The sequence below is a fragment of the Leucopleurus acutus genome, assembly GCF_964270905.1.
Source record: "Leucopleurus acutus genome assembly, chromosome: 8".
Lineage (NCBI taxonomy): Eukaryota > Metazoa > Chordata > Mammalia > Artiodactyla > Delphinidae > Leucopleurus > Leucopleurus acutus.
The window spans coordinates 101,777,166-101,788,547 of NC_139151.1; the positions used below are offsets into that span (position 1 = coordinate 101,777,166).

General features: G+C 59.8%; 1 protein-coding gene across 1 annotated transcript; it reads left to right on the forward strand.

Moving 5' to 3' along the window:
• Window positions 1–838: 838 nt before the first annotated feature.
• RPS6KA4 (ribosomal protein S6 kinase A4) lies at window positions 839–10,530 on the forward strand (the record flags this gene model as incomplete). Its single annotated transcript, XM_082844770.1, has 17 exons — window positions 839–920; window positions 1,023–1,094; window positions 1,788–2,006; window positions 2,107–2,222; window positions 2,747–2,854; window positions 3,059–3,139; window positions 3,220–3,323; window positions 3,419–3,569; window positions 5,871–6,035; window positions 7,765–7,893; window positions 8,056–8,189; window positions 8,286–8,379; window positions 8,857–9,030; window positions 9,111–9,305; window positions 9,556–9,715; window positions 9,905–10,068; window positions 10,336–10,530. The coding sequence occupies exons 1-17, from the start codon at window positions 866–868 to the stop codon at window positions 10,528–10,530; spliced, it is 2,316 nt and encodes a 771-aa protein (XP_082700896.1). The 5' UTR covers window positions 839–865.
• Between the last annotated feature and the right edge of the window lie 852 nt (window positions 10,531–11,382).

Below are 11,382 nucleotides of genomic sequence, written 5' to 3' on the forward strand. Positions count from 1 at the left end.
GTAAGGGGAGCCCAGAGACAGGGCTTGGTCCTCAGGGTGCCCGTGCCCCCAGGCCTCCCCGGCAAAGGCAAGTCTACAGGGGAGAGGGTCTCGCTGGCTGCCGGGGGTATAGACAGGGAGCTGGGCTGGGCCGGGCGGCTTCTGGGACCCTCTTAGCCTGCCCAGCACCAAGAGCGAGAGCCCTGCTGAGTGAGAGGCGCAGGGCTGGGGCTGGGCTGGCAGTAGCTGGACAAGGGTGGCCGTGTGGCTTCAGGCTGCTCGTCTGGCAAGGGGACCAACAGATCCCCTCCCCTATTTGCTGAGGTCAAGGAGTGATCAAAAACGAGGCAAGTGGGTTGTGATTTTTATGAAATCCCTCACTTTCGCTGGTGGCTAAGAATTGGACAGAGCTGCTTGGCTGCCCTTGGGGCTGGCACCCTGGAGGGGAAGGCGGCTCTAAAGTACCTGAGTGGGACCCCATCCCCCTTGGGACACAGCCTGACGTGGACTTACCGCCCTGGGGCCAACACCTGGCTTGGGAGTGTCCGCCCCACAGAGGCTCCAGGTTATCCACGGACCCCAGGCATGGCTCCTAAGGGGTGTTCCCAGGTCCCCAGGATGGTCGCCTGGGGCCCAGAGCGCACAGCCCTAGCACCAGCCCCCTGCGCCTGCGGGAGATGGGACCGCCCCGTCCGCCCGCCCCCCGCCCGGCGCTGTCACGTTCCAGCGCCTGACTCAGGCCGCGCGGGGCGGAGAGCAGGGAGGCGGCGCCGGCGCCCGCCTCAGCCCCGGAGGCGGCACCAGGAAGCTCCCGCCCCGGCCGGAGCCGCCATGTAACCGGCGCCGCCCGGAGCTGAGCCTCGCGGGCCCCAGCGACCCGCCGGCCATGGGGGACGAGGACGAGGACGAGGGCTGTGCGGTGGAGCTGCAGATCACCGAAGGTGGGGCATAGGTGGCCCGGGGTGCAGGCCGGGTGATGGCTGCCCAGGCCGGCTGGGAGGGTTCATGCACGGGCTGGGTTCATTTGCCCCCTGTGCCCGCAGCCAACCTGACCGGGCACGAGGAGAAGGTGGGCGTGGAGAACTTCCAGCTGCTCAAGGTGCTGGGCACGGGAGGTGAGGAGCCCTATCCACCGGCAGGTGTCCCAGGCATGGTGCCCCGGGCCTCCCTCTTGCACACACACCTGGGTTGGGCCAGGCTGCCGGCAGTGCTCCCCAGCCTCTCCCTGCCCTGCCTGCTTTGCCCTGCCCTGCCATGGTTTGCATGCCGACCCGCAGGGCTGCTCCACGTTGACGTTGCTCCTCCCTGGAAGGTCCTCTGGGATCTGCCAACACTCTTGGGGGCTTGCAGCTTTCCTGTGTGATTTCACAGCTCCTCCCCTTGCGGGATATGAGAGCCCTCTCCCCCACTTTGCAAACTCCCCTCCTCGGGTTTGACCGGCCCTCCCCTGTCTGCGTGCACCTCTGCCACCCTTCCCTGGCTTTGCATCCTCTTGCATCTGTCTCATCTTCCACAGGTTTGCACATGACCCGCCCTCCACCCCACCCCCACCCCCGCTGCAGGCCTCCCGGAGTTGTGTGCCCCCCAGCCTGGTTTGCACATCCCCTCCCTGGTTTTGCTGAGCACCCGCCCGGGGGTGTGCACACCTTTTCCTTAGAAGGCTCTGCCAGTTTTTGCACACCTGCCTCTCACCCCAGCTCCTTCCCCCGACTTGCACACCCTCCTGGCTTGGCAGTGTGCCCACCCTCACCAGTCTGCACCACCCTCCTGTTCATGGCCCACCCTCCGCCCACTCGCTGCTCCCACAGCCTACGGGAAGGTGTTCCTGGTGCGGAAGGCTGGCGGGCACGACGCGGGGAAGCTGTATGCCATGAAGGTGCTGCGCAAGGCGGCGCTGGTGCAGCGAGCCAAGACGCAGGAGCACACGCGCACGGAGCGCTCCGTGCTGGAGCTGGTGCGCCAGGCACCCTTCCTGGTCACGCTGCACTACGCCTTCCAGACGGACGCCAAGCTGCACCTCATCCTGGGTAAGGGCTGACACCTGCCAACCCTGGGGGCCATGGAGGCGGGGGGGGGGGGCCACCCCAGGGGGCGACTCCGCGACTTTCACCCACCTCCCGCCCCCAGACTATGTGAACGGCGGCGAAATGTTCACCCACCTCTACCAGCGCCAGTACTTCAAGGAGGCTGAGGTGCGCGTGTATGGGGGCGAGATCGTGCTGGCCCTGGAACACCTGCACAAGGTGGGTGAGGACCTGGCCACCTGGCTGTGGCCGTGGGGACTGGGCCTGGGCCTTAGAAGGGGCCTGTGAACCTAGTGGCCTTGGGCTTTCTGAGGGCTGGTGGCCTCGGTGGGGACGGGAGCTGCTTCCCGTAGGCCTCCTGGAAGGAAGGCCCCGGTGCTGCCTGGTGGGGTCTCCTCCCCTGGGGTCTCCTCGGAGGGGCTTTCCTCTCACAGGGAGCGCGAGGCTGCTTCCTGGGGCCACGTTCACAGAACTTCTGCAAACAGAGACCTCATGCCTTGGCTCCCAAAGCCGTCATGAGATGGGGCTCCTCTCCCTGGGAACTTGGGGCCTGCTCCCTTGTGGCCTCTCCAGGGTGTCCTCTTCCTTGCTTTTACATCTTAAATGGTTTTTCCTATCCAATGGCCTAGTCCCACCCTGGCCCCGCACCCGCACTGGAGATCCCCTTCCCCAGGGACCAGGTGCAGGGACAGGAGCAGAGGGTGTCGGGGGAGGGATCCTCAGGGCCTTCTCGCTCCTGCCAGCTGGGCATCATCTACCGGGATCTGAAGCTGGAGAACGTGCTCCTGGACTCCGAGGGCCATGTCGTCCTCACGGACTTCGGGCTTAGCAAGGAGTTCCTGACAGAGGAGGTAAGTGAAGGGCAGTCTCGGCCTCCCGCACCCCCGTGCGGGCCGTCCCTTCCCGGCTCCCGCTTCATGCCTGGCTCTGCGTTTCTTGGGGGCGCAGAGGTGAGTAGATCCAGGCCCTGCCTTCGGGGAGTTCCCACTGCTCCGACCCTCACAAGTCCACGAGTCTTAACTCTGAGCCTTGGGCGGGTCCTCTTGCCCTCCCAGAAAGAGCGGACCTTCTCCTTCTGTGGCACCATCGAGTACATGGCCCCTGAGATTATCCGCAGCAAGTCGGGCCACGGCAAGGTGGGTTGGCGGGGGGTCAGAGGGGTGGGTGTGGCGAGGTAGGGGTGGCCGCAGGCCCTCACCCTGGCTCTGCCCCGCAGGCTGTGGACTGGTGGAGCCTAGGCATCCTGCTCTTCGAGCTGCTGACGGGGGCTTCGCCCTTCACCCTGGAGGGCGAGAGGAACACGCAGGCAGAGGTGTCTCGGTGAGCAGGGTTGGCAGCAGAGGGCGGCCGAGGGGTCTGGGCAGGGCTGGAGGGGGGGCCTGCTGCCCCTGACGCCCCCCCACCAATCCTCCCAGACGGATCCTGAAGTGCTCCCCTCCCTTCCCCCCCCGGATTGGGCCAGTGGCACAGGATCTACTGCAGCGGCTGCTTTGCAAGGACCCCAAGAAGCGGCTGGGTGCAGGACACCAGGGGGCGCAGGAAGTTAAGAACCACCCCTTCTTCCAGGTGAGGCTCCTGGCTCGCCCCCATACCTGTGTGCATACACCGGGGCCAGGCTACTGCTCTGGGTTGGGGGACACTGGAGGGATGGTCTGAGGCTGGCCAGTTTCACTTGATTTGGAAAACCTCTCAGATAAAGAAAGCAGGCTTGTCTTCTCAGCCGTCTCTATTGCAACTTGGAAGATGTGTTCTTGGCGGGAAAGCATTCATTGCCTGGTAGGGCTGGCAGGGACTTGAGAATGAATTCATCAGTCCTTTCATTGGACGGGTTCAGAGGAGCAAGGTGACTTGCCCAAGATCACACAGTAAAAGTGTAGAGCTGGGAACAGACCCCAGGTCTGCTGTCAGCCCAAATCTTATGACTCTTGCATCCACTCAGGGTTTTGGTCTTTGTACCTGTACAGGCTGTGTGCCTCTTCTTCAGATGGACATGTCTGAATCAACCACGCGGGTTTTGTTCACTTGTTAAAAGCACACACAGTTTAAGGTGCAGTGCAGAGTGAATTCTGTCCTTGTGAGACCTCACTGGCTCGGGCACTGTGCCTGGCCAGCATCGCTGCCGAGCGGGGCCCTGTGACTGTGAACACCTGTGTCTTGGCCCCTTGCTTGCATTATTTCATGTAAGCCTCAGAACCTTCCTGATTATCTTCATCTTTACAGATGAGGAAACTGAGGTTCAGAGAGGTTAAGTAATTTGCCCAAGATCACTGAGCTAAGTGATGGAGCACAGATTTAAGCCCGCATCTGGGTGGCTTGAAGGCCCACGCTCTTAACTGTTATGTTCTGTTTACATGTGGGTATTAAATTTGCCTTGTCTGACGTAGAAACAGAGGCATCCGCTAATGGGCACTTACAGTGGGCCAGACATCCAGTTACCCTTGCTATGAGTGCCATCTCCTTGAACCTTCCCAGCAAGTACTGCTTGGAAGGGCCCTCAGAGAAGCTTTCTCAGACAGGAGTCTAAGTCTCTGCGGTGAAGATGTCCCTTTGTGGGCGAAGTGACTGAACGGTGTCAGTTTCCTTAAGTGAATTCCTCAACCCACCCTGAGCACATGCCAGGCTCCAGGTGCTGGGAGTAGGTGGACCAGTAGTCACACTGGAGAGGCACCCCAAGGTTTTCGAGGCCGGATGGTGCCCTTATGCCCCCTTCTCTTGAGATAGACTCTTTGGTGATAGCAATGCTCAGGTCCCTGGTGCCAGAACTGGGGCCTTCAAGCCCAGGCCAGGCCTCTAGGCTGCAAGTGACAAAAAGTCCAACTCAAGATGGTGATATCTGTGGAATAGAGTCTGGCTGCTAAGAACAGAGATAGGAATGAATAGTGGTCTAAACAAGGTAGCCGTCTATTTATTTATTTATTTTCTCACATAAAAGAAATCCAGAAGTTGGCAGGCTGGGGCTGCTGTGGTGTCTTCATGAAGCCAAGTTCAGTTTTTTTTTTTTCTTTTTAAATGCTCCTCTATTCTTAGCACGTAGCCTCTGTCCCCAAGGTTGCCTCGTGGTACAAGATGACTGCTGTAGCTCTTGCTATCTAGGTTGCTCTCCAGGTGGGAAGCACGAAGAAGAAGGAGTGGAAGGGCAAAAAGGGCACCTTACCAACGGTTCACCCTCCTCTTCAGGCTCTTTCCCTGGATTCCTACCTCGTAATTTTTGCTTACAAGTAACTGGTCACTGCTAGCTGCAAGGAAGTTTATAAAATACTATTTTTTAGTTGTGTACATTGGTTCCTGAAATAAAATTGGGGCTATAGTACTAAGGAAGACCAGGAGAATGGATGTTGGGCAGGCAACGAACAGGCTCCGCTGTACTAGTTTAAACATAAAAGGAATGTTTTAGCTCCCATAAATGAAAAGTCCAAGGAAAAGTGGTCTGACTTCAGGCAAGGCTGCATCCAGGTGCTGAATCTATGTTATTAGGAATTTCTTTCTTTGTCTCTTGCTTCTGCTTTTCTGCACAGGCACTTCATCATTAGACACTGAGGGCGTCCCCAGCAGTTCCAGGCCCATATCCTCCCAGATTTAAGTCCAGTAGGAGAAAGAGATTTGGTTTTTTTTTTTTTTGCACCTCAATTCTATTAAAAGCCCTAGAGTTGGCTGAGTGTGGTGGAGGGCTGGTTCTCCAAGAGAAATAGGGATTCTGTTATCAGAGGAAGGGAAACAGAAGCTGGGGAGGCAGGAAGAACAGCTTCCCACACAAATGCCAGTGAGACCTTTGCCTCACTGAGGAGCTGCCTGGTGAGGGTGGCCTGAGTGGACAGGGGTTTCCACTTCCTGCCCTTTGACCCCTTGTCTCTCATTCCTTTTCTCCAGGGTCTGGATTGGGCTGCTCTGGCTGCCAGGAAGATTCCCGCCCCATTCCGACCCCAGATCCGCTCAGAGCTGGATGTGGGCAACTTTGCAGAGGAATTTACCCGGCTGGAGCCTGTCTACTCACCCCCTGGAAGCCCCCCACCTGGGGATCCTCGCATCTTCCAGGTGAGTGAGTGTTCATAGAACCACAGTTGCGGGGGAGGCAGGATACTGCTCAGCCTTAGCCCTGGCTGACCTGCGGGCACTGCACAGGCCCTGTGTCCTCATCAGGAGCCAGCATCTCCTCTAGATCTCTCCACTGTGTGGAACCTACAATTGTCAGTCATAGAGACCACCTGGGCAGGACGTGCCTTTGAATTTCCTGGTTTATCTTGAAATTTCATGTTAATTTCCCTTCTTCTCCATCATATCTCTATTGTTATGTAAAAATACTGTTTTAAATTATTCACTTGCTTAAGGGGACACTTAGCAAGAGATGCCTTGTTTATACTGTGGCTTTGCATGTCCCTCTGGCACACCATATCACACTCCTGGGGGCATAGGCCCCCTCCACCCAGTTTGAGAAGCTGAGGCCTGTTGGACCAGTCCCATCTCCTTTGCTCGGCATACAAGGCCTTGCACGATGTGGTCTCTGCTCAGAGCCCTAGCCTCAGCACTCTGTTATCCCACTCAGTGCTCTAGCACCTCTGAACTGCTCAGAGGTGCCAGAACACACCTCTGTACCTTTGCATATGTGGTTCCCTCAACCTGGAGGGTATAGTTGCTCCCCTGCCAAAATTCAAGCCTTGTTGGCCAGTGCTGTCCGCATATGAAGTCTTCCCTGCTCCTCTGGCCCTGGGTCACCCTTTCCTTGTGCACCAGTCTGCTACAGACAAAATCTCCTTCTAAACAGTTTGTCAGGTTTTATCCTGGCGCTGACTGAGACTGCCTCACCTGGTCTGAAGCTCCCAGAGGGCAGGGACTGTGTGTTTAGTTTCTGTGTCCCTGAGTCCAGCTTGGGGGCCTGGCCTGTAGGACATGGTCCATAAATATTAAATAAGAACAGGCCAATATCAAGTATGGATGGATCAGTTCCCCTCTATGAAGCTCTCACAAGGGACAGCTCTGTGCTTGAATACCCCTCGATCTCCTGCGATCCATCCTCGATCTCGCCGCCCTAATGAGCAAGTTTTCTTGCGAAGCAGTGGTTACTTTCATTCATTCATTTAATGATTCAAAAGTATGTATTGAGTGCCTTCCATGTGCCGGGCGCTGACCTGGGCACTAGGGACGTAACAATAAACTTGACAGACGATAATCCCACCCATGTGGAGCTTGCATTCTAGCGCACAGTGGCGCTGCATTTTTAGGAGAAAACAACACATTGTTAAAATGACCCTTGAGGGTCCCTTGAATTGCCAGGATGTGGATTGTTAGGAAAGGCAAAGAATTAACTTTGGTTTCTCTTTACGTTTCCTCAGTAGCCCCCCTTGCAGAGGAGGCCAAAGTTTGATTTGAAAGGAAGGAATAAGGACTTTTTGTCCTGAGTGGGTAGAGTTGAATTCTCCTAAGTTAAGTATGTGTGATGCCAGGCCACAGTTCTTTCACGTATTCAGCCTATCATATTCTGGGCCACTACACTGTGTCAGATGATGCCCTTGGCACCTGGGGGGATCACTGTGATGGGAAAGGCAGAGTCACAGACTGGCGGGGGAACAGACATGCATGGTCCCAAGAGATCATAGAACAAGGTGGAATAAAATGTCCACGCATCCTGTGTGCACCGGGATGCAAAAGCAACATCCCCTACTCCAGGGTCTTTCCTCTGCCCCCGCCCTCCTTCCCGCTGGGTCTGGGCCCTCGGGGACTCCATCTGCACCTCCATCCACCACTGACAACACCCCTCCTCCGCCAGGGATACTCCTTTGTGGCACCGTCCATCCTGTTTGACCACAACAACGCGGTGATGACCGATGTGCTGGAAGCGTCTATTGCTGGAGACCGGCCTGGCAGGGCAGCGTTGGCCAGGAGCGCCATGATGCAGGTGGGTTGGGCCAGGGTGGGGAGAAGTGGGCTTGGGGACTCCAGACGTGGCTTCAGCAGGCGCATGCTGTGGTTCGGTGAGCTCCGTAGCCTCTCTGAACAGGGGCGTGGCATGGCCGCAAGGCTCCCGGTAGGACCTCTGACGCGTCCCCTTCGCCCCCAGGACTCGCCCTTCTTCCAGCAGTACGAACTGGACCTGCGGGAACCCGCGTTGGGCCAGGGTAGCTTCTCCGTGTGTCGCCGCTGCCGCCAGCTACAGAACGGCCAAGAGTTCGCGGTCAAAATCCTCAGCCGCAGGTGGGCGGGCCCGGGGTGGGCTGGGTTCTGCTGAGCGGATTCGGGGAGGGCGGGGCCGGAGGTCAGCTGTCCTGACCCCGCCTGCCCTGCCCCCAGGCTGGAGGCGAACACGCAGCGCGAAGTGGCCGCCCTGCGGCTGTGCCAGTCGCACCCCAACGTGGTGAAGCTGCACGAAGTGCATCAGGACCAGGTGACGCCTTCCTGGGCTAGGGCGGAGCCCAGGGACGCTAGAGCCTGCCCGTGGGGGGGGCGGGGAGGAGGACAGGAGGCGGGGCCTGAGAGCGCCATGGGCGGGGCCTGAGGACCCGGAGGTCAGGGAAGTGGGATTTCAGGGGAGTAGGGCCTGAGGACCGGAAGGCGGAGCTGAGGATGGCCAACGGAACGGGGCAGGGGGAGGATTTAGGGCGGCGGGTTTTAAGGTGGCCAAAGGGACGGGGGCCTGGAAAAAAGTAGGGGGTAGAAACTGAAGCGAGTCCTAAGGTGGTTCTTGGGGTGGTCTTGAGGTCAGGGTTCGAACAGGGTCGGGGCCTGAAGCCGGGGGCGGAGCTTGATGTTGACCGCGGGGCAGGATCTGGCTGGGCCCGGTGGGGGGTGGGGGGGGCGGCCCGGTTGGGTAGGTGGTGACAGTAACCCAGGTGGTGACCTTGGCCCGTCGCGCCGCCCGCAGCTGCACACGTACCTGGTCCTGGAGCTACTGCAGGGTGGGGAGCTGCTGGAGCACATCCGCAAGAAGCGGCACTTCAGCGAGTCCGAGGCGAGCCAGATCCTGCGCAGCCTCGTGTCGGCCGTGAGCTTCATGCACGAGGAGGCGGGGGTGGTGCACCGCGACCTCAAGCCCGAGGTGGGCGCGGGGCCTCAGCGGACTGGGAGGGCTTCGGCGCGGAGGGCCAGTCTCTGACGGCCGCCTCGCCGCCCTCATAGAACATCCTGTACGCCGATGATACGCCCGGAGCCCCGGTGAAGATCATTGACTTCGGGTTCGCGCGTCTGCGCCCGCAGAGCCCAGCGGGGCCCATGCAGACACCCTGCTTTACGCTGCAGTACGCGGCCCCCGAGCTGCTGGCGCAGCAGGGCTACGACGAGTCCTGCGACCTCTGGAGCCTCGGCGTCATTCTGGTATGGGACGGGGTCTCCGAGGAGATGTCAGGGTCCTCCGAGCCTGGGGACAGGAGTTCTCTTGTTGGGGTGGCAGGGTTTGGTCTGAGGCTGGGGTCAGAAGTCGTGCTAATACAGAGGCGAGGTCTCTCTGGTGCTGGGGTCCGGGCATCCTAGTTTTAGGAGTTGGAAGTCAGAGTTCATAACCCATGGGCCTCAGGAGTTAGCCTCTTGGAGAAGGTCTGGACTGGTCTCACTTTTCACTCCCCAGTACATGATGCTGTCAGGCCAGGTCCCCTTCCAGGGGGCCTCAGGCCAGGGCGGGCAGAGCCAGGCGGCGGAAATAATGTGCAAGATCCGCGAGGGGCGCTTCTCCCTTGACGGGGAGGCCTGGCGCGGCGTGTCCGAGGAAGCCAAGGAGCTGGTCCGAGGTGCGAAGCCGGAGGTCACAGGCCATGGCTGGGGAGGGGGAGGCCATGGGGTCATGATGGGACAGGGTTTGCTACTGGGTCAGGTGTCCTGGTGGGGGACTTGTGGGGAGGAGAGTGGGGCTGCTAGGATGTCTCTGGGGCGCAGCCTCTACACACAGACCCCCAACACTTCCCCTGTCTTGCCTCCAGGGCTCCTGACTGTGGACCCCACCAAGCGGCTGAAGCTCGAGGGACTGCGGGGCAGCTCGTGGCTGCAGGACGGCAGCGCGCGCTCCTCGCCTCCGCTACGGACGCCGGACGTGCTGGAGTCCTCGGGGCCAGCTGTGCGCTCCGGGCTCAACGCCACCTTTCTGGTGAGGGGCGGGGCCTGCGGGGGGTCCGGGACCGAGGCTGGAGAGGCGGAGCCTGCGGGAGGCGACTCCCGCAGAGTCCTGAGAGGTTGAGTTCAGCCGAGTCCAGGCCTCTGACCTGTCGGGACCCTGACCGTTTGAGAGGCTGGAGGCCAAAGACTTGTTGGCCCTGACCTAGTGGTATGGGAAGGAAGGCCTGGGATGGGGGCCAAAGCTAGGATTTGGAAGTCGAGGCCGGGCCGGTGGAACTTACCGCCTCATTTCCGCCAGGCGTTCAATCGGGGCAAACGCGAGGGTTTCTTCTTGAAGAGCGTGGAAAACGCGCCGCTGGCCAAGCGGCGGAAACAGAAGCTGCGGAGCGCCGCCACATCCCGCCGCGTCTCCCCCGTGCCCGCCGTCCCGGGCCGGGCACCCGCCGCCAAGGGAGCCCCCCGACGAGCCAACGGTCCCCTGCCCCCCTCCTAGCCTCCGTCACTGTGACCCTCTCCCCGGTCGGGGCTGTGTTCTAGGAGGCCGGCTCACTGCCCCCAGGCCTCCTGTATAGCTCCGCCCCATCCCCAGGGATTGTTACCCTTCTCTCTCCTCCCCCCCTACCCCACCCCCAGACAGAGCAGAAGTATTTTTATAAGCAGAGAATTTTTTTAATGTCTTACCGGATAGAGTTAGAGATGCAGGGAGGGAGGGGGCCTGCTGGGGAGTGGAGTGGGGGGCCCTCTGCCTGGATGCTGCCTCATCTGGTGGAAGGTACTTCTCCCCCAGGGGGCTGCCCCGGCAGGGGAGGGCTCCTCCTCCATTTCTAAGCACTGAGTTGCCACAGGGAGAAACTGGGACCTCTCCCCTGCCCTCCCCTGAGGTCCTGCTCTTGGGAGGGGGCACCCCTCAAGCTGTCACTTTATGGACTGTTCGTGCAATTACGTCCACCAAAGACCTGTGTCGGGGGTGCTCAGTGAGAGGCCCTGGGGGACCCCCTGAAGCATTTCTGCCTCACTTCATGTCACCTGCTTCCCCCTATTGAGGCTAAGGAAGGAGGTAGGCGATCCCCTAAAAGGGGAGGCCCCCTTCTCACCCATCCCCTCCCCTTTGGCACAGCTGCCCCTAGCTGGGGGTGGCACCTTGGGGGTCTGGGGTGGGCATCCACAGTCACTGCCTCAGCCCATCCAGGCTGTGCCTTTGACTTAAAAATAAAAGTCTACCCAGTGCTGTGTGTGGCATGTGTGTGTGTATGTGTTGGGGGTGTGTATAGGCAGAGGTCTTGGGGCTACCTGCCAGCCAACGGGGCCTGAGACCTCAAAGAGGAGGGACAGGGCAGACCCTTCT